Source organism: Diaporthe citri (genome assembly GCF_014595645.1).
Source record: "Diaporthe citri strain NFHF-8-4 chromosome Unknown scaffold_6, whole genome shotgun sequence".
Classification (NCBI taxonomy): domain Eukaryota; kingdom Fungi; phylum Ascomycota; class Sordariomycetes; order Diaporthales; family Diaporthaceae; genus Diaporthe; species Diaporthe citri.
The window spans coordinates 4,412,065-4,435,465 of NW_025064851.1; the positions used below are offsets into that span (position 1 = coordinate 4,412,065).

The following is a 23,401-nucleotide window of genomic DNA, read 5'->3' on the forward strand; positions in this document are numbered from 1 at the left end:
TAAAAGCGGATCTTATATAGTTACTTAATAAGGGGTTATTAATTCCTTTTTTAAGGGGCCGCGGCGGCTTTAATGCGGTGTTGCAAAGCCACCTTTGTTAATACAAAGCAGAGTTGTAACAGTATCTATGTATTTTATATTCCAAAATACAAAATATATAAATACATATATTTATATCTATATTTAAATATTGTATTTATATCTATATTTATATTTATATAGGCCTTGTATTTTATATTTATATTTATATTTATATTTATATTTTTAAAATTTTAAATCTATATTTTATATTTAAAATATAAATTACAAATATAAATATAAGTTATATAATATTTAATTTAAATCTTATGATTTTAAAATAAAAAGAAATTATATTTAAATTTTATTTAATTTAAGCATTTTAAATATATTTTTATTTAATTTTATTAAAAATATATAAATACTTTAAAAATAAAAAACTTAAGGTAAAAACTTATTAAATAAGAAGATAAGATTTAGATAAGAAAATAAGGTTTTTTTTAAAGAAATATTTATATATTATATTTAATATCTTTTTAAAAAAAAAGATATAAAAATAAAAAAAATATACTTAAATAGCTAGTTTTAAGCTTACTTTAAAAAGATTTTTAATAAATTTAATTAATTAATATTTATATATAATGTATTTTATATTTATATTTTATATTTATATATTTAAAATATATATATTTATATTTATATTTATATTTTTATATTTATATTTATATTTTATATTTTTAAAATTTTATATATTTATATTTATATCTGTATTTTTAAAATTTTCTGTATTTGTATCTGTATTTATATTTTATATTCTGTATTTTTTATATTTTCACAACTTTAATGCAAAGCCTTATTATGGGTTAAACGGAGCTATGTTAAAGCCTTATTTGCCAATTTATCTCTTTTCGCCCCTTGCAGTAAGGCATTTAAAGCTTTCTTGCTAGGGCATGCTAGCCCGTGGCTTATTATTTATCGGCTTTAATGGGGTTTTCTAAGCACTTTGCATGGGCCCTTTGGCTGGGGGGGTTGTGGGTGGGCAGGTGTTATGGTTTGGGCTTTGCTTATTGTGATTAGTTAGTGGGCTTTGGCCTTATAAGAATAGGCTTTGGCGCGGGTACAGATGGGAAGCGAACCTTCTTCTTTGCACTTTAAATATAAACCCTATTTAAATACCTTATAATAAATAACCTAAGGCTAGCTTATAATATATATTTAAAGTCCTTTTGCATTATAAACCTATAATATAATTATATAAAACTTAATATAATAAAACTTAAAAAGAATAATAATAACTTATTAAGCCCTTCCTTATCTTAAGGAATTCTTATTTTAAAAATACTTAATAACTTAGCTAATAAAGATAAGGGCTAAGTTTGCAATAAATAAAAAGATAATTAATATTAAAAAGGCTTAATTTTTTTATATATTTAATTAATTAAAAACTTTTTATAATTAATTTTTACCTTATATTAATTTTATAAAGATATTTAAGGAGTAGTTAAAAAGCTTTTTAAAAAAAGTTTACCTTGCATTTAAAAACCCTTTTAAATAAAGATATATTAAGTTTAGCTTAATTATATTATAATAATATTATAAAGAAAAAATAATAAAATTTCTTATTTAATTTAATTAATTAACTTATATAACAAAGGCTTAAAGTTAGCTAAATAAATATAAAATATTATTAATAATTAATAACTTAACCTTTATAATAAAAGCTTAGCTTAATTATAAAAAATAGCTAAATATATTTAAGGCCTTTTACTTTACCTTATAATAATATAAGGGCATTTTTAACGTTATAATAAAGGAAAATAATATTTAACCTTAAAATAATAAAGTAATAAATATATTAATATTATAATAATTTTAATAAATAAAGTTAAATATTTTATATATAATTAATTTAGCTATTATAAGTATAATTACCTTAATTGCTATAAGAAAATAAAAATATAGCTTTTATTAATTAAGATTAATAAAGAAAAGGAGTTTATTTAAAAGGGTGTAAAATTTTTTTTATAAAGTAAGGCTTAAAAGCATTGCTAACTTAATGCTAGCTTAAGCTTAAAATAAGCTAATTATATATTAATTAATTTAATGCTATAAAAATATTTAAAATTTAAAAAATCCTTATTAATAAAGTAAATTACTTATAATTAAGTATTAATTAATTATGTTATGGGTTGGCCTTGAGCGTTTGCTGGAAGGTACCCAAAAGGAGTTATAAATTATAATATCTAAGAAGTAAGTTAGGCCTTAAAAGGGCCCAACCCTAAATCTATCTTTTAAGTATATACCCCGTTATATAAAAGGGTTAAGTGCAGTATAGGCCCAGCATAGGTATGCATTATGGCTTGGGCAATAACCCAAGCCCATTACATAACCCCCTTCCCGCTTTCACACTATGCATAGCAGAGATTAAACCCAAGGCTTTTACAATCTTATGCTGATTGTGCATCTACTATATATACAGTCCTTTATTAACATATCGCAATTGCATACAGGCTATATATATTAACTATGCCAAGGCCTGTTTATACTTAATCAAGGAAGTACGAGCTGTACATCCCAACCCCGCCTTATTAGCATTTATGCACTCCGCAGCATTATATTACGCTAAGTTAGCATTATGCTATAATACACGCTAAGTGCAATGCATATTAATTATATGCCCAGCCCATTACTATTTGCTTACTGCAATAATTATAAGTTATTAATTCTCTAATCTTAGTTTACACCATAATATAATCATCCCATACCTAAATTCCTTTTATGCCGTAATCATAAAACATTACAACCTTTCTTTAATAACTTTATTATACAGCCATAGCGTTAATTACCCATTGCCACTACATACTTATATTACCTTACCTTGCCCTAACTATTATTATTAATTAAACATATTACTCCTATTATTACTTTATCCTTCTCCCAGCCTATGCTTAACGTGCAGCCTTAATAACCTTAATAAAAACATTCCCGCCAATTAGCAATACCCTTATAGTTCCTTGCTGCCTACATTATAAACCCAACCCTCCAATTAACAATACCCCCCCTATACTATTAATAGCAATACCTACACAATCCCTTGCTATGCCAACCTACCCGCCTTGCAACGCGCTTAATCTGCATTTAATAACATTCCTATCACGCCCAGCCTATACCCAACCTATGCCTATAACATAAATACATTAACCCTGCCACAATCCTAATATTAGCAAGATAATATTTATTAATAAATTTAATAAAAACCATAATAGTTAAGGTATTGCTATTGCTAATATTAAAGGAAACCCGCCCTATCCTCTTAATAATAATAACCAAGGCCTAAAAAGCTATTATATCATTAACAACTACCTTATCCTAGGCAATAATAATAATAATAATTAATAGCTTCCCATCACTAAGAAATTCCCATATAAGGGCTGCATTTAAGTCTTAATCAACACCAATATCCTCCCTAAATATATCCGCAACGCCCATAAAAATTCATGCACTAACTATTGCCGCCATTACAACTCCTGCCATTAATATAAGCAAGAGTTTGCTAAATTAACCACGCTATATAATGCCTTTCATACCCTCTTAAATACACATTATGCTAATTATAAGCATATTTTGCATATGCCTTAATGCAAAAGTAAACTTAATATAATTAAAAGCAATGCTGCTAAGTTCACAGCCCCCTTTAACGCCGCTATGCATGCATTTAACTATTCGCTCGCTTTAACCTAGCAAAAGCCTTCGCTAATTATGCCCGCCCTTACATTAGCTACTTATATATGCAAACCGGCCCTTATTATCAACCTTATTAATAATAACTATACTGCCTTGACTCCCTATACTCCTTAAGGTGCGCTTAATATAATAAAGCTCCTAACCCTTATTTACAATAATGCTATTATATACCGCAACCCTAACGCGCTTATAATAAGCAGCTAGCTTTAATAAGTTGTTTAAGGCATAGTTAATGCTTTTAATATGCTTTAAAGCAGCATATAAAAGATTAAACATATTATAATAAATCTTAAAATAAGGTTTATCCTTTGCATAAGTCCAGCTTATGCTAATAATAAAAATAAAAACGCCTTAACCATTTTAAAAATCATTACTACTAAAAGTTTATTGCAATGCTTAAGGCTATTTAGGCTATTACTTACTTAATTTCTCATTCCTTACGCCTTGCATTCAGCCTAAGCCGCCTCAGCCTTTCTACGCGCCCTTGCCAAAACGCCCAGCTAAGTTTAAATAAATTCCATTGCCACAACCACACCCCAAGTCCCAACCTAAATAAGCGCAAGCTATCCCCTTTTAAGAAGCATAAGCACCGCCATCATTACTACCGCTAAACAAGCCCTAGTTATATATATGGTAAATCCAAGTAATAAAGAGCGCCATACCCTGCCGGCAATAATATGGATTCAATTCTCACCACTGCATATATAATCCGCCCCCATCTTAGCGCTACTTTAAGAGCGCCCTAGTAAAATAATATATACCATACCTACTTAAATAAAGTAATAAGCAAAGGAATTCTAAGGGAATTATAAATTTCTTATTTCTTAAACAACTTAGTTAAAGTATCATATTAAATCTTACATAAACCACTAATGCATGAAAATATACATTATTATAATTTAAGTTATATTAAAGGAGAAAGCTAGCTAAACTTAAAACGGGTATATAATAAATCTTAATTAATTAAAAGCGCCTATTTACAAGCAAGGTTATGAGTTTAAATCCCATCATTACCTTGCTCCATCCAATCCATTTAAAGCCTATATAAATAAAGCTGCCTCTTCAGCTAAATAACATAATAAAAATAAACCACTTATCTCCATCCCATCCCTACCCATAATCCTTATCACCTTACACCTTACCTTTAAATAAGCCTATTAGGCTTAATATAAGCCCGCCTTACAATTACCCTAAATAAGCAATCCCTTATAAATAGCAATATCCCCTTATCACGCCTTAAATAAGTTAAGAGCCGTCAATTCCTATAAATTCCTAAAAGGTTCCTATATTAATACATCCTAGCCTTTTTATTTAATATAAACTTATCTCTTAAGGAAACCATTTTATAAGTACCTTAATGCATTCTTAACTACCAAGATCTTCTTTACAAAGTACTCCTTATCCTAGCCCCTATTTACTTTATTTAAAATTAGCATAGCACCTAGCTAAGTATTTATAAATATTTATATAAGCAATAAATCCTTTGCAATATACTTAACTTAATTAATATTAAAAATAAAATAAACTTAGCTTAATATATTTAAAATAACTATTTAAAGCATAAAAATATTTATCATAATATATTTTTAATATAATTAATTAAGCTTCTTTATTAATTAAGTAATTTAAAAGTATCTTAGGGATAACTATATTTAATTATTAATGCAAAACCTTTCCGCTATTTAACAGCATTTATTAACTACCCGCTCCTATTATTGCTAAATAAAAATAATAGCAGCTTAAGCAATATCCATTCCAATTTAAAAATAATCTAAGAATACAGCTACCCAGCCCTTAAAACTAGCCGCGAACGCCATTATATTTAAGGGGCCCGGGATCGCCCATACATTAAACCCATTTACCAGCCAATTTAAGCTTTAATCAATCACTATTAAATCTTTATTATTTAGCGCCATTTAATAAGTTAAAAAGTAGTTAGCTTAATCATCCTATAAAAAGATAATAATATTATGCAAATACTTTTATACTTTTTAATTTATTTACTTTATACTACCATTTATCTTAAGATAATATATTATAAATAAAAGGCATTTCATACCTACCTAAGCGCATAAAAAAGCTTAAAACGCCCTTATTTAATTAAAGCCTTAGTTATTAATAATAAATATAGGGAACTTATAATAGCGTTATTATAAAGTAATAAAGCGTTATGCATAATCCTTTGCAATTATAAAGTGCATTACTTTTAAGAAAATTTATTTTAAAAAGCAATTTATAATAATCATTAAGTAATGCAAGCCGCTCTTATAAGCCAATAAATTTATTATAAAGTTAATAAATATTTAAAATTAATAGCGATTTAAAGGAGGGATAAAGTAAAATAAGCTTTGCCATAGCTATTAATTAGGTTAAGTTTAATAATATATATCGCAATTTTAAATAAAACGCTAAACCACCTATAATATATTATTTTAATAAAAGTTATATAAAAGAATTTAAAAAATTCCTTTTCATCTTAAATGCCTTATTATAAGAGAATTATAAGCTCGCTATAATATTAATATAATAAGCAATTCCTAACTTAAGAATTATAACCAGCTTTAAAATTAAAACGCACTATATGCATTAAGGGTATAATTAGCAATTTAAACTACCGTTTTAGCCTTTTTAGGGAATCATTATTAACTAAATATAATTGCCTTATAATAAATCTTATATTGCAGGTTTTATTAAACTTCCTTATCTTAAAGCATAATTAATGCCGATTTATTAAATAGCTGCGGCCTTATAAGCATAATGGCATAAGCATTAAAAATTGCTATTAAAATTAATTAAAGCATCTTAATTATATAATCCTCCTTTAAGATCATTTTATCCTATTCCCGCCATAATAATGCATTAAGATGCTATGCTTATATTCCTAAGCAGTATTAAAAATTATAGCGGAAAAGGAATAAAGTTTTAGCTTATTAAGCTTACCTTTTTAAAAGGAGCTAAGGGCTAATAAAATACTTAAGGCCCTTATAATTTATAAGTATTATAAATAGGCGAAATACGCTTTAAAGCATAAGTAATTATGCCTTTAAGGCCTTAATTATTACTAATAGCTCCTTATTATAAATAGTATAATTTTATTATATTAGAAAATGCTTTATAAAGTAGTAAGTAATTAAGTAAAGGGCCCCCCCTTTTTAAATTAATAAGCATATGCTAAGAGCTATCTTTAAATAATTTACCTTTATTACTATGCTTAAGTTTAAATTCCATTTAGCTAAAATTAATGCCTTTATAAATATTACCTTAAGATAGCAAAAGGCTATATTTTCCTTACTCCCTTATTAAAAAGAAGTCCCCTTAATAATAAAATAAAAAAGGGAATTAATAATTTTAAAAAAGTTCTTAATAAAGTTATGGTAAAAGTTTACAAACCCTATAAAGCTTTAAATGCTATAAACCGTTTATAATGCCTTTTACTCTTAAATTATCTTAACCTTTTCTAAGTTTACTTAAATACCTACTTTAGCCATAATAATAAAGCCTAAGTACTTTACCTCCTTTATTATAAACTTATACTTATCTTAATTTAAGTTTAGCTTAGCATTTTATAAGTAATGCAAAACCTTTTATACTTTCCTTATATAATCCCTCCTTAAGCTTAAGGAAATATTAATACATTATTTAAATATATTATTATATAATTTTTTAAGATATTAGCTAAGATTAAGTTAATATATTATTAAAATATAGCAAGCATATTAAATAAATTAAAGGAATAAATTAACTATTTAAATAACCTAAATTAAGTTTAAAATGCCATTAAATACTTCTATTTCTTTGCCATTTATATTTAATAAAAGGCTGCATAAATATTTAGCTTTATAAATTATTAAGTATTAAAAAGAAAGCATAATATCTCTTTAATAAGGGGGAGGGGGTAATAATCTTACTAAATTATTTTATTAAGGGCATGATAATTTATATAAAACCGCTACCCTTTATTTGCCTTATGCACTAAAAGAACTAAGGCCGCTATAAGCAAGGAGCTAGCTCTTATTTAGCCCTTATTGCAAAGTTTTATAACTTGCTTCCATAATTTAAATAGCTAATCCTAGGGCATATTATATAATAAGCCTTATAATAATGCTAGCATGGATTTATCCTTTATTAATAATAAATAAATATAGTAATTAAATTAATCTTAATATAATAAAAGGGTAAAAACTTAATCCTTATTAAAAAAGCTAATAAAATTCTATACTTTCTTTAGCAAAGACTTAACTTTATATCACTTTATATTATTATTATTTTTTTTTTAAAAAGCTATAGCTTAAAGGATTTATATAACCTTATTTAAGCTTATTCCCATTAAGATAATATTTATCGTTTTATTATAGGATAAGCAGTTTATTTACGCCCTTACAGCTACCTTAGAGATTAACTGCGCTAAATTACTTACATTTCGCTAGCCTTCCTTTTTTATAACTATCCCTTGGGCTGCATTAACTACTATATAGCCATAAGCTAAGTTTAGCAAGATATTATAATGGCATAATTAAAGCAAGCTTAACAAAAGGGAATAAGCTATGCTTAAAACTATATAAGCTAAAACAGGGGCTTATTATACATTAATATTTAAGGAAAGCTATATTATATATATAATATATTAACTTTACAATAAGTTAATAACTATCCCTAGGTTTCTTAAAGTAAATAAAGCTATTAACTTTAATTTTACCTTTTATACTTATTACTTATTTATAGCAATATAGCAGCTATACCTATTATTTACTTAAGTAATAACGATATGCTTATAATTTATAATAATAAGAATTAAGAAAGGAAGCTTATTTAATTTATTTTATATTTATTAATATTGTTTTTATATAAATTAAGCCTATAAAAGAGGCTTATGCTTTTAAGCAAGACTTTACTTAAAAGCTAATCTTTTCCCTTAAGGCTAATAAGATTCTTCTTATAAAGTATAGCCAACTTTATAACCTAAACCTAAGTTAACATAGCTATAAAAAGGAGTTTATAGTTTGCTATAAAGTATTCCTATTAGCTGCAATATAGGCACGCCTTGCGCCCCTGCTAAGCCTCCCTTTTAAACCTAAAAATCTAAAGCGCCCTAGCTTAGCCGCTAGCTAATTAAAAAAAAGAAATGCCTTAGTGCTCCTGCAGCCCCTTATTCCTAACGCCTTAGCCCCTTATTATGCCCGTTATAACCACGTCTATTATTACCATATTTTAACTTATTGCCTATTGCCCTTAAGCCAGGGGCTTTAAGGAGCGTAAAGTTAAGCCTGCATACTATTAGCGCTTAAGGTCCCATGCCTCTAGCTTATAAGCAATTTAATGATATGCATTTACCGCCTTATTATAATCTATATGCAAGATTAATGCCTTAATAACCTTATTGCAAAGCTATGGAAAAAGCTAACTATAAAAGTAATTTAGCTTTACTTTGCTTAACCACTTAAGGCCCTTAATTTACACCATTAGCTATTTAAATTAAATATAAAATTAAGCAAAGCCATTGCAATCTTATATTTAAAATATCTTAAGCTTAGCTAAAATAGCTGCCTATTAATATAAGTTTCCATAATAATGCTTTAAGTATTTAAAGAATTTATTTATATTAAAGCTATTTTAAAGCCCGCCTTGCTTATAAAATGCCATAATGCATAATTATATCTTAGTAAATAGCTAGCTTTATAAGAAAATTTAATATTCTTAAGAACCTTTAATAAAGTTTATATTAATTTATAACTTATGCTGCATTATAATCTTTTAGGTTGGAAAGCTATCCTGGCTATTATTAAATAAAGGGTTAATTAAGAGCGGCTTATATTAAATTAAGGGTAGGTTGGAAGGGTTTGCGCATGCTTTAAGCTTTGTAAGTTAGTAAAGTACTGCTGTAAGGAAAGATATAGTAGCATTGCCATTAGCATTAATAGGTATTATTATAAATAGCTAAGAAAGCTAAGGCGCTTCCTAAGCATTTTTATAGCTTAATATTAAAGTAAGTTAAAAGATCCCTAGCTATGCGTTTTATAAAAAGATTAATATCTTAGGTATAAGGTTGTTTACCTTTATAATATAAATATCCTCCCTAATATAATTTAAAGATTGCAATTTAATATTATAAGTTGGCCTTAAGCATTTATTAAAAGGTACTTAAAAAGAGTTATAAATTGCAATATTTAAGAAGTAAGTTAGGCCCTAAAAAGGCCCAACCCTAAATCTATCTTTTAAATATATACCCCATTACATAAGAAGGTTGGGTATAGTGTAGGCCCGGCACAGGCATGCATTACGGCTTAAGCAATAGCCTAAGCCCATTATAAATTATAAATTATATAATAAATTTATAATTTTAAGATTTTAAATAAAAAAGCTTATATAAAAGGCTTATATTAAAAAATTATAAAAATATTATTAATTTAATTATTAACTTATACTTAAATAATTATCTTTTATTAGCTTATTTTAATTAATATATTAAATTATAAAGATTAAAATATATTAATTATAAATAATAAGCTAAGCCTTTAATATAATTAAAAAGCATTAAGGTATAATTAAATAACTAAATAAAGAATAATATTTAATTTATAATTAAATTATAATATCTTTTATTTTTTATTATATAGCTACTTTTTAAGGCTTGCTATAAGGACTTAGAAAAAGAGGATATATTATGATTTAGGCTTTACCCATTATAATTAATTAATAGGCTTTGGCCCTATAAGAATAGGCTTTGGCGTGAATATAGACGGGGAGCGAACCTTCTCCTCTGCACTCTGAATATAAACCCCATTCAGACACCTTACGGCAGACGACCCAAGGCTAGCCCATAACAGCAGGCCGCTATTTACAGCTTAATTAAGGGGAAAATTCCCAAAAAAGGTCTTGATAACCGCGGCAGGGTTTGAACCTACGCCCTCCGTGGAGAGAAGCCAGATGCATAACCAGTGCGCCACGCGGCCTTATTTATTTTAAGATTTTTAACTTTTTCTTTAAATTTATGTAAAACAAATATAAAAATATTTATTTTTCTTAATAAGAATTTATATTATATTATATTTATTATATATAAAAATGTTTTATTAAACTTATTTTAATAAAAGAATATAAGAAAATTTAAAGAATAATAATTATTAAGAAATATTAACATTATATATAAAATTCTTAATATTTTTAAAATTTAATATTTAAAAATTATTTTAAAATTATTAAGGCTATATTATAATTTTAAAAATATTTTTATATTAAACCTTTTTTAAAAGATTATATAATAAGCTTAAAATTAATATTAATAAATTTAAGTTAAATTTATTATAAGTTATTAAAATAAATATTATATTTTAGTCTTTAAAATTATTTTAAAAATATTATAATTGAATTATAATTTTAGAAACATTTTTATATAAATCTCCTTTTAAAATGCTATATAATGAGCCTAGGGTTGGGGTTATTAACCTTTTTTTAAGCTTAGAATAAAGGATTGAAATATGTGTGCGGGGTGGTCGGGATCAGGGGTATGTCGGAATCTGGGCCGGGGACGTTAAGGGCAAGAGCCGCTTAGATTATTTTGCGATACATTCGAAACCAGATTCCTTGGCCTCTCAATCTAAGTACAGCAAGAAAGTTTATTGCCCCTGGAAAGCTGCAGAACGAGTATATTCTGCTCAGTCTGCGAATTTGGGTGGAAATGGCCAGGGGCTGAGCTCCCGAGTTCATTTCACTGACATGGATGTTCGGCGACTCGGATCGCACGGCACCCGTTGAATAAGTCCCAAAAATGGCGTATGCCCGAGGTTTTCACGCTAGGTTGGTGAAAAGCTGTTTACCGACTCCTTCTGTAAGTTGATCTAGCTACGATGGACCTTTATACAAGGGCTTGATCCTGATCTGGACTGCGAGCCTTCGCAGGACCTCGCCTCTGATTAATCCTCCAATGGGCACTTGGAGTAGTTCCGGATCTCTGCCGATTGCGGGGAAGGAACCTGGAACGGCAAGGAGTGCATCGCCTTCGGTGCTTTGCTCCAGCTTGGCATAGAGGCGAAATAAGGAGACTCGCCAAGCTGACTAGTAGAGCGCGTCTGGCAGGCCCACTGCATGTACAGTTCCTGGATTAAAATGCGTGCAATGCATGCTTAATTATATCCGTGATGGCGAGCCCGCCGGCTTTCGTCCTCAGTCCTTCGCTCGTAGCTCCCAAAGAAACAATCGATGATGGCGTCCTTGTATAAGACTATTCTCTCCTCGACCCTGGTGGGGTCCGCCTCGGCGGTCAACTTGTACGCGGCCCAGTCCGACGGGAACGTTACAAGCCTGTCCTTGACCGGGTCGGGAAGCAGTTACGAGCTGGCCGTAACATCGGTCTCCCAGGAATGCGAGGTCAACCCCTCGGTCCTGACCCTCGACAAGGAGAACAGCATTCTGTACTGCTACGACCGTGGAGGATCCGTCGGAAGCCTGAACTCTTTCTCTACCTCGGCGGATGGGACCCTGTCTCGAATCGCACGGATCGAGGGGCCGGCCAGCGGTGTCTGGGCCGAGATCTTGACCGCGAAGAGTGGCAGGCGCGCGTACATCACTTCTTCCTAGTAAGTCCATCGCAGAGAGGCGCTGTACAGAAGCAGTCCTTTGAGCCGGGCCTGACAAGATGCAGCGACACGAGCGCGGTCGGCGTTTTCGAGCTTGGTGAAGATGGTGCTCTGCCTGGAACTGGTCCCGTTCAGACGATCTTCCCAAAGATCAACAAGACCGGCCCGATCGCCTCTCGCCAGGATCGCAGCTACTCACACGAGGTCATCATCGACCCGACGAACACATATGTCCTCGTCCCAGACCTTGGCGGAGACCTGGTCCGGGTCTTCACCTATACTGCTGACACGATCGCTCCTCTTGTGGAGACTGCGCCACTGACCACCGACGCCGGTGTTGGTCCTCGTCACGGCTTCTTCCGAGTCAACGACGCCGGGGAGACCTACTTCTTATTCGGTGGAGAGCTCTCGCAGAACGTTTATTCTTACAAGGTCACCTACGGCGACTCCGGCTTGACATTCGATAAGGTCTTCGAGGCCCCTGCGCTTGGCCTGAACAGCAGCCTAGCCGTTAATACCGCGCCGGTCAGCGAGTGCGCTATAACAGTATGTTTCAGTGCAACGCCTCAATGTGAAGAAGCGCATTAGAAACTGACATCGTGATCGAATAGCCGGACCAAAAGTTCCTCATCGTGTCCACCCGCGAGCGGTCTTTTTCGACCTCCGCACTCTACCAGTCGGGTCCATCTGACACGCTGACGACCTGGACGATCAACGAGGACGGAACGCTAACATTCCTTCAGAGTGCTCCCTCAGGTGGCTGGCTGCCTCGTCAGTTCTCACTGAACGAGGCCGGAGATCTGCTGGCTGTCGGCCACCAGAACAACAACACAGTCGTCATCTGGAAACGAGACCTCGAGACCGGGCGGATCGTCACGGAGGAGGAAGGCGGTAAGGTCGGAGAGGCCGTGGTCTCTGGCCCCGTTGTGTCCACTATTTGGGATGAGTGATGTACGAACGATATTCTTCTCATGTACATATTAGAAGTGCATGTATAAAACACAAATCGCTGCATGGCACAACGAGATATCTTCTGGGCTCTTGTTTGTTGCTCTGCCGCCTGATTCTGGCAGTAAACAAACGGGATAAGCTAGTCGACTGCGAATATCGAAGGAAAAGCTCCCGGCAAAGTTGCAAAGTTGCAATGGTGCAATGGTGCAATCCCCCTTGTGGCAACTCATGAAAATGACACATCCCTCAAGACATATTCCAAGCCGCTCCAAGGAGTCAGTGTGCAATCTGAGAAAGCTTACAGGGAATACTACCCTGTTGATCCGTAATACTGGGCTTTGTCACAAAGTCGAGCACCTTTCACATGTACACCGTATCTTATCTGAAAGCGTAGTTGGGTATAACAAATCATGGGCCCCCAACGTAAGGGCACTAATAGACAAGAGCCAAGAGAAAGGTACACAATGACTATTCCTCCAAATTTTCATGAACCTATAAATATGCCCCGCACATTATTTGATCTTTCATTGCTCGGAGAAACAGTTTTGGCGAGATCAGTTTGCACGGCTGTTGAAGCTGTCCAGACAGACAAGAGAAGCTCGTCCTATGCCATGAGTGCTTTTCAAGCCCGTTGGGGGACGATAATGTAGGCGAACAAGCGGAACTCTCTCGGCCAAACCCCCTGTCCCAATAACATAACCAATCTCATCCTTCAAACTCCGGCTTGAACCTGTGAACCGCTTCCAGGTGATCCTGAGGATTTCGTCCGGCCCATAGCATAGGAGCTGGTCTGACAGAATCGGAGAGGCATGCGAATCAAGTACCCTCAAACCGGATACCTAGGTATGGACATGAGTTTAATCTTCACCTCACCACTCCTCCTGATGTACATGAGACTAAAACGAGACTTGATGTTGTTATGTTAGTTCATCACTGCCTTGTCCCCTTTCAGACCAAGCTCTTCTTTCTGTAGCAGCTGGAATGAGAATAATTTGCATACTAGGACTTGTAGCTCTGCAGACCCCTTGCAGAAAAGCTCGAAGTCCGTGACAACACGCAACCATATCCCAACAGGGAGACAGGCAGAGGCAGAATGTACTAGTGGTCCAAATCTTGATTTATTCTCTTAGAGTGCGAAGGTACCACCAACGCCGAGCGCGGCCTGCCCTAGTCTGCGTAATGGGAGGATGCTATAAATGACCAAAAAGAATGATCTCTATGTCATACAAGAACTCTGCAGGCAAGAAGGCCAGACAAGCAAGGTCCAAGAAGTGGTAGGGGTATCGTTTTTGACACACATTGCACCAAAAGTCATTTCCAGTTCTTGACGGGCCAACTAATCCATTCAGCCTCTCGGTATCCTCTCAGCAGTACCCTGTTGAGGGTACGTTCCTCAAGTCTGTCATAATCTCCTCCTTCATGGGCCCTCTTCGATCCCCCCCCCCCCAGAGCTTTGCTCTGCCGGTTGCATAAAGCAATGATACGGTGTGTGATCGAGAATGCTTCCTTCTCTTCCCAGCAGTGGAGCCTCCTCTGCCCTCTCGATTCCCTGTTGGGTTGGAGCTTCGATCTCTGTACGTGTCAACGAGCCACGAGGGCAATCCACTCAGGCAGGCAGGTCCATCTCCTGCTGCCGTAATGACTTGGTCAGCCGTAATTTCGAAAGAGACTTTGCTCATTTCAATAGAATTCAGGCGCCACATTTCATACATGATGTTTCGACATAGAAGACCCGGGTAAACTCATCCGGGCAGGAACACGGCTGGGTCCCGTTGACGTCGTATAAATGCAGGCTGCTGTTTTCGCTGCTGCCCAAAACCTCAGATGAGAGGCGCTCACGGGCTCATCTCGCTGGCAGAAGACCGGTGTGGAAGAGCTTTCGAGGCTCGTGCCGCTGTGACTCGGCGTTTGTGGCGATCGTAGACCAAGTTTGATGGGCTCAGTCAAAGCTTGGGTCGCCGTGCAACCTCGTTTTCTCCTTGCCATGCTTGCGGGCTCCGTTGAGCTCGCGCATAACAAACTCATACGTCAACATGGTCACTGTGGCAGCCGGGACTGCCCGCATCATGTTTGTGCCCATGCCGGCGTAGAAGGCCCTCCAGCCTTCCTCTTTTAGGATAGTCCGGAATGTCCTGACAATACCCCGATATCTCTGCTGCTGCTGCTCTTGTTCGAGTCTCTGCTTGGCCAAGTTCTCGGCGGCGGAGAAAGCGGGACCTAAAGGCTGGTTCAGGCCTGGGATCTCGCTCACGGGGTCTAGCACCAAGCCGTTGCCGGCCATGGGCCGTCGTTGAGTTTGAAGTCGGGTACGTATGACCTCATGTGGGTAAGTGGCACTGCTGGCCATGATCTTGGACAGTATGGAGGCGCTGAGAATACCGATCCAGTGAGATTTGGGGTCGCTTTCGGTGGACGAGGCGCCCATGCCCTGTCCTGTGAATTTTGTCTTGAGATACTCGTAAGCGGGGAACTGCACTGCCACGTGAGTCAAGCCCAGCAAAGCTGGAGTGAGTCCAGAGTAGAAGGCTCGAAGTCCCTCTGTGGTGTACATCTTCCTGGCCGCGTCCAGGGTGGAATGGTAGTGCCATGGCGACGGCAAGGACGGCCGAACCGTGGGCGTGCCGGCGCCTCTGGGAAACAGAGAGAACCGTCCCCCGCCGTTCCGGCCAGATTGCGACATGAGGCGTGTCTTGATAACCCAGATGGGGTTTGTGACGATGGTGCTGCTGGCTCCGGCCACGATGGAGGACCAGAAATTGACAATGATGGTGTTGTCTGCGGGTTGTCAGCGAAGCTCATGGGATCCAAGGGCCATGGGCAGCGAGGCAACTCCATGACCGGCGATTCGAGCGGGAAAGGGAGCCGACGTACTCTGGTGCTGGCCTATAACTGTTTTGCTTTTGTTGTAGACTGTGAACCAGACGGCCCAAGTCGGCAGATAGCCCATGATTATAGGGCCGAGGCCTCTGTACATGCCACGCAGACCCTCGTCTCTCCATATCACGCTGGCCGTGCCAAATAGGCCCTTGTACATCTGCGGTTGGCCGACGTGGATCCCCCTCTGAAGGTTGATGCCGCCCTGGGCCTGAAGTTTGGTCTTGATGACGTCGAGGGGGCAGGTTACTATACCCGAAGTAAACCCTCCTATCGCACCAGCCAGCGCATTGAACTGGGAGTCAGAAGCATTTATCGCCCAGCGCTCGAAGCGTGACAGTGCCGGGTCGGGCATGTTGGTGGGAAGAGAAGCGTATGCCGCCCTGGGGACAGCAGATTGTAGGGGGGCGGGCAGCCCAGCGGCAGTCGAGTGAGTGTATTTTGTGACAGAGGTCGGGGAGCGCCCGTACTCCGCGGGCGTAGAATCAGCAGCCCTTTCGTTGAGAGACATTCCTGTTCCTCGGAGGCGCCCCGGAGAGAAAGGGAGGGAGCCCGGGACGGGCGGGGAGTGTCTAGAGGGGGGCCTCGGCAAGGGGCTGAGGTCCCCCGGGGAGGGAGAATTGTCGAGGAGGAGGAGAGAGTCGACAGGTGGGAGCAGCGAGGGGTCTTGGGACGGTACCGCGAGATGCGACTCGAGGTCGGTGCCGGGTGTTCGTCTTGTCGTCTGGTATGCGGTAGGGTTCAACGGTCCCGGTGTGCGGGGAAGGCTTCCCACGCAGAGGCCGCGACACTGCAGCTAACGGTTGTCGCAGGCCATTGACTTCGGACACACGCTGAGAGGGAGGCTGTCTTGAGAATGAGTTTCTTCGCAGCAAATGCACGCAGCAGGAGGAGAGGCTGCGCGATAGGTGAGAGGCAGAGGGCAGAGAAGAGTGTAATGGCAATGGGCGAAAGCGAGGGCAAGGGTAAGGGCCGGGCCAAAAAGAGGGCCGTCGGGGATTGATGGCGATGCGATGCGATGACGGCAGCAGGGGCACGTATTTTGTGCGACCGCGGCGGACAAACAAAGTGAGGTGAGGCAGGTGAAGCGGTGGGGGCCTCTCTGTCAGGCCCGAGGTACTTTGGCTCGCTGCCCGTAAAGCAGGATTGCAAGCTTGCAAGCACAGGAAGTGATTGGCCTGCGCTGTGGTGCTTCTCTTTTCTTCCTTTGTGTCAGGTAGCTTCTTCCTTCAACAGCTTGACTCGACTCCACTGCAGGCATGCGTGCTCTTGCCTGCACTTGTTGCTTGTGCTCTGCTCCATTCTCCAAAAAAAACAGGCGCCAAAAGCCCGCTAATCTCCAAGATGTCTATCGGGCCACCCTGCGAGCCTGCAAGCCGAGATAAGCCGCATTACCTCATAGCTTGTCGTCCGTTCTCGCGTATGTGCTACGGTATTTGGTACTTCGCGTCTGCAGGGAAACCGGAGCCGGTGGGTACGTAACACGTGACCCTGCCTGCAGCCGGGACGGGATTGGAAGTATGTACCTAGGTACCCGTACAATCCCAGCTCTCCGGTTCCTCCCATCTCTACCTCCCATTGCCCACGGTAGCAGGGTCCGTGCCCACTCAAGCCTCGCTCGGCTCTCCGTGCAGGCTCGTCAATCAACGACGCCTGATTGACCCGCGCCAAATTGAAGCCCTCACCAACTCTTCTCATACACACCACCTCACCACCACAACTCAAACCACGTCGACCAGCAGCCACGATGTCCTACCCAACCCTGGCTCCCTTTGTCGTCAAGAGGCCCTGGCTGCACAGTGCCCTCAAGCCTCTCGCCAACTGGTACGCCAATGCCTCTGGCTATCGACAGCTCGGTCTCCGGTATGTTGCCCGCCCCTGCCATGCGCCCAATTGATACGCGCCTCAGTCTGTACTGTGTCGCCTCGCCTGCTGAACCGTTCCTCTCCTATCCAGTGCCGACGATCTCATCCCCGAAGAGAGCCCTGAGGTCCAGACCGCCCTCAAGCGTCTAGCCGACAAGGAGCGCTACGACCGCATCTTCCGCATTCGCCGCGCCGTCCAGTGCAGCATCTCCCACAAGCTGCTGCCCAAGCAGGAGTGGACCAAGCCAGAGGAGGACACGCCCTATCTTCTACCCCTCATCAAGCTCGTCGAGGCCGAGCTCAAGGAGAAGGATGCCCTCGACACCCTGACCGTCCACAAGAGCCACTAGACGATTGCATTGGCTGTTGGAGTGAAACTGTGATGGGAGGGTTTAGGCCTGTACTTAGACAGCACCTCTGAGACAAGGTCGAAGATGGAGGAGATGGGTCAATCAGGACTCTGTACCATACGGCACCCTTGAGGACACCGCCGAGATATCATGACGCAATAGACGGAAACGGTTCTTAGACGCTCCATCTTCTTGGTCTGTGAAGGCACGAAACAACTCCGGGTGGACTCCATTGGGGGCCAACAGACCGGAGCATTGATTGGATGTGTTGTGAGAGCCTGCACATAATCAAGAGAGCACATGTTCCACTCACAGAGCCACTCAGCCGAGCCACAAGTGACACGCTCATGCTGCATTGGGGAAGGCGAACTGCCGCCACAGTCTGGCATCCCCCGATTCCCACTCGCAAAGGTACAGCTCAGAAGTTGGCAGTCACTGACATTTCAGCACAACCATGGGGCCGGGTCAGGACATATCTGAAGATCTACACACCTCAGACACAGCGTAGCTACGAATCTCACGAGAACCTTCAGAAAATGCTTCAGAAAATGCTTCGCTAGGGCGCACCCCTTTCTCTCAGAGCAGTGCTGCTTCACCTGTCCGGGATAGACAAACTAGAGCGAGCCATGCCCCAGTCACCCATCCACAACTGTCCTCAGCGGCACAAGGTCGAACATGTGACTGTGTAGCTGGATGCTCAACGAGCGCTTCCATAGGACACGGCCGAGTGGCCAATCTCCCATACGAAATCGATGACTTCCTTACACTCGTGTACTATGTCAACGTGGGGGGTGGTTTCTTTTAACTGGCCAGTGATGGACAGGCCTCGTTTCAGATGCTTCTAAAATGGGTTTCCTCAAGTTCTCCTGTATGTTGGCAGTAGAGCATTGATTTATTAATGATAGGGTCCGATTGATGGAAGCAGGGCAGCGTAAACAATAATCTTCTCAGGATCGAAGCCGTTCGCTTTGTTACACGAATCTATACATGTTCAATATCTAAGAGCAAACAAATTCGATGGACGCCGGCAGCGCATGGTGTAGTGGCTCAGCTGCCAGAACATTTGGCGGATAAGACTGAACGTCTCCTGTCACTTATTCTTTGACACTTCACAAAGAGATGATAGACATCCCGTGTCGGCAGACGCTGATGTTCTTGAGTACACAGCATGATTAAGTTCTTCAGCGGAACTCAACAAAGCGTACAACTTTAAAGTGCCCAAAAACATGACATGTCCCTCGCCAGGAAGAGTCTCATTGTAAAGAAGTTCTTACAGATTTTCTCTAGCAACTTTAGATATTATACACCAATGGGTCATATAAAATATTCTAGGACATACTTCTGTGTCTGTGTTGGTAATTAACGGCTTAAACTATTGGAGTGCATGATGAATAACTGGGATACCTGAGGAATAGGGAACCCTTGCCTCTGATCATTAACTTCCCCGGCCCCGGTTTGGGCCACCCACCCCCCCCCCCATCTGGGCCACCACTTTACATACTAAATACCCACTTTTTAATACCCTTTTATTAATTCTATTTAAATCTTATAAATACCTACTTTTTTATTTATATTTATAAATAATAATCTTAAATCTTTTAAAATACACTTAAATAATAATAAGTATAATTATTTATTATTACGGTTTAAGCTTTGCTCATTGTAATTAGTTAGTGGGCTTTGGCCCTATAAGAATAAGCTTTAGCATAAGTGTAAACGAAAAGTAAACCTTTTCCTTTGCACTTTAAATATAAACCTTATTTAAATACCTTATAGCAAATAACCTAAGGCTAGCCTATAATATATATTTAAAGTCCTTTTGCATTATAAACCTATAATATAATTATATAAAACTTAATATAGCAAAACTTAAAAAGAATAATAATAGCTTATTAAGCCCTTTCCTATTTAAAAAAACTTTTATTTTAAGAATACTTAGTAACTTAATTAATAAAAATAAGGATTAAGTTTATAATAAATAAAAAGGCAATTAATGCCAAAGGGGCTTAATTCTTTTATATTTAATTAGCTAGGAACTTTTTATAATTACCTTTTACTTTATATTAATTTTATAAAAATATTTAAGGAATAGCTAAAAAGCTTTTTAAAAAAGGTTTACCTTATACTTAAAAACCCTTTTAAGCAAAGGCATGCTAAGCTTAGCTTAATTACGCTATAATAGCATTGCAAAAAGAAAATAATAAAATTTCTTGCTTAATTTAATTAATTAGCTTATATAGCAAAAACTTAAAGTTAATTAAATAAGTATAAAATATTATTAATAGTTAATAACTTAACCTTTATAATAAAAGCTTGGCTTAATTGCAAGGAATGGCTAGATATATTTAAGGCCTTTTGCTTTACTTTATAGCAATATAAGGGCGTTTTTAATATTATAATGAAAAAGAATAATACTTAACCTTAAAATAGCAAAGTAATAAATATTAATATTATAGCAATTTTAATAAATAAAGTTAAGTATTTTATATATAATTAACTTAGCTATTATAAATATAATTGCCTTAATTACTATAAAAAAATAAGGGTATAGTTTTTATTAATTAAGACTAGCAAGGGGGAGGAATTTATTTAAGGGGGCGTAAAATTTTTTTTATAGGGTAAGGCTTAAAAGTAATGTTAACTTAGCGCTGGCTTAAACTTAAAATAAATTAATTATATATTAACTAATTTAGCCTTATAAAAATACTTAAAATTTAAGAAATTCCCGCTAATAAAGCAAATTACTTATAATTAAGCGCTAATTAATTACAAATTATATAATAAATTTACAATCTTAAGATTTTAAATAAGAAAGCTTATATAAAAGGCTTGCATTAAAGGATTATAAGAATATTATTAATTTAACTATTAATTTATATTTAAATAATTATTTTTTATTAACTTACTTTAATTAATATATTAAATTATAAGAATTAAGGCATATTAATTATAAATAATAAGCTAAGCCTTTAATATAATTAAAAGGCATTAAGGTATAATTAAATAATTAAATAAAGAGCGATATTTAATTTATAATTAAATTATAATATCTTTTATTTTTTATTATATAATTACCCTTTAAGGCTTATTATAAGGACTTAAAAAAAAAGGATATATTATAGTTTAAGCTTTGCCCATTATAATTAATTAATAGGCTTTGGCCTTATAAGAATAGGCTTCAGCGCAGGTATAGACGAGGAGTGAACCTTCTCCTTTACACTCTAAATATAAACCCCATTCAGACACCTTACGGCAAACAACCCAAGGCTAGCCCATAACATTTATATATAAATTCTTAAATATTAAGTTGCTAAAATATTAAGGATTTCATAAAAAAAATTTATAACAATATTATTTTAATATTTATTTAACGTAATAATATTTATAATATTTAATATAAATTTTATTTATAACTTATAAATTTAAATTTATATAAATTTTATAATATTTTATGTAAAAATACTTTTTAAAGGAAATAATTATATATATATAATTTTTTTATAAATTATTTATTAAAGAAAATCTTAAATTTTAATTTACTTAATAAATAAAATATATATAAATATAATATTTTAATAATTTATGTAATATATATTAAATTAATATATTTTTAAGAAATATTAACAACATTAAATATATGGTATTATTGTTAGTATTATAGTGTATATTAATAGTATTTTTTAATATTTTTAATATATATAAGTTTAAAAACTCTTTTAAAAATATTAAAGCTTATATAAGATTTTCTTAATATTTTATCCTTAATTTATATATAAAATAGTATATTTAGGTTAGTTCTGGCTATTTTTGAATTTAATTTGGATTTAATATGGGGACTTTAAAAGTGGGCGCCTTTAGATGCGTTTGTTAGGAAATTGGCTGGCCCAGATGGGGGGGTGGCACATACCGGGGCCGGGGACGTTACTTTATTTTGGATGCCTTTCCTCTCTGGGTTTTAAGAAAGACCAGAATCAAGTTTTGAGGCTCACACGTATAGATGAGAGACTCTTGCCAAGATCATCTCATGTGAAAGATAATGGACCGCGATTTCTTCCGTCATTGCAACACATAGATGATACCTAAGTATCCACGTAAGCATGTAGAAATTGTGTTGGCAGGAAAATGTAAACCAGAACTTTTATGTTATATTCTAATAAATTATACCTATGTCTGCCATATCCACCAGCCCATCCTCCAAAATCTTCCCAAAGGCCTGGGCAGACTTGTCCGTGAACGTATACAACGTGGATTCGTCCCTCTCCACGGCCCTGCGCACCCACTGCTGCAGCTTGCACTCGAAGTCATCCGGGCATGAGCAGCTACACATAACCATGTCGCCTGAGGTGTCGTACGCCTCGTACGCGACCTGGCACGTCGGCTGGGCGAAGGGGTTCTGGCTATGCCACACAGGCCGTGCTACGGCGGCCCCGTACAGCGGCAGCGTGATGTACGTCTGCCGCGCCGGGTGCCAGCCCTGGATGCGCCGCACCTTGGGATGGTGCCGTATCCCTTGCGGTGTGAGCTCGAGCCCCAACGCCTCGGCCTGCCTGATTCTCTGCATGAGGCGCGGCGGCGGCGGCGGCGGGGCCTTGTTGTTGCTGTCGTTATCACTGTCGACGGGCTGGAACCACTGCGGCGGCTGCTGCTGCGGCTGGTGGTAGGGGTTCGTCAGCTCTGGGTGAAGGAGATAGCACGCATCGATGTCGTGGTTTGGCATGAGGCAGTAGGTACACCTAGTCTCCTGCTGCTGTGTGTTTTTACCTCCCTGGCCCCTGAGCTCCGGGTGAGCCTTGAAGCACTCTGCAGCTGTGTGCCCGTTTTTGTTGCAGTATGTGCATTTTGGCTTCTCGCCTCCCTGATGCTGCTGCTGGCCTTTAGGCTTGTTCTTAAGAGATGGGTTTAATGTAAAACACTCAGCCTTGATGTGGCCTGCCTTTCCACAATGATTGCAGGTTTTTTTAGTATTGGGCTGCTGCTGCTTGCCTTTCTGTTGTTGCTTTTGATTTTGATTTACTGCTTGCAGTAA

At 37.1% G+C, this 23,401-nt stretch overlaps 4 protein-coding genes and 1 non-coding gene across 5 annotated transcripts; 2 read left to right on the forward strand and 3 right to left on the reverse strand.

Annotated features, from left to right (window-relative positions):
* Nucleotides 1-10,639: 10,639 nt before the first annotated feature.
* Nucleotides 10,640-10,712, reverse strand: INS49_013151. Its single transcript has one exon. It is a non-coding gene; the product is annotated as a tRNA-Arg (tRNA).
* Nucleotides 10,713-11,961: 1,249 nt separating this feature from the next.
* INS49_013152 (uncharacterized protein) lies at nucleotides 11,962-13,285 on the forward strand (the record flags this gene model as incomplete). Its single annotated transcript, XM_043173852.1, has 3 exons — nucleotides 11,962-12,335; nucleotides 12,401-12,881; nucleotides 12,947-13,285. 3 exons carry the CDS (start codon nucleotides 11,962-11,964, stop codon nucleotides 13,283-13,285), a joined length of 1,194 nt encoding a protein of 397 aa, XP_043023149.1.
* Nucleotides 13,286-15,225: 1,940 nt separating this feature from the next.
* On the reverse strand, nucleotides 15,226-16,671 carry INS49_013153 (uncharacterized protein; the record flags this gene model as incomplete). The annotated part of the gene is made up of 2 exons (XM_043173853.1): nucleotides 15,226-16,061; nucleotides 16,158-16,671. 2 exons carry the CDS (start codon nucleotides 16,669-16,671, stop codon nucleotides 15,226-15,228), a joined length of 1,350 nt encoding a protein of 449 aa, XP_043023150.1.
* Nucleotides 16,672-17,907: 1,236 nt separating this feature from the next.
* Nucleotides 17,908-18,375, forward strand: INS49_013154 (uncharacterized protein; the record flags this gene model as incomplete). The annotated part of the gene is made up of 2 exons (XM_043173854.1): nucleotides 17,908-18,023; nucleotides 18,117-18,375. 2 exons carry the CDS (start codon nucleotides 17,908-17,910, stop codon nucleotides 18,373-18,375), a joined length of 375 nt encoding a protein of 124 aa, XP_043023151.1.
* Nucleotides 18,376-22,525: 4,150 nt separating this feature from the next.
* INS49_013155 (uncharacterized protein) lies at nucleotides 22,526-23,092 on the reverse strand (the record flags this gene model as incomplete). Its single annotated transcript, XM_043173855.1, has 1 exon — nucleotides 22,526-23,092. One exon carries the CDS (start codon nucleotides 23,090-23,092, stop codon nucleotides 22,526-22,528), a length of 567 nt encoding a protein of 188 aa, XP_043023152.1.
* Nucleotides 23,093-23,401: the final 309 nt, after the last annotated feature.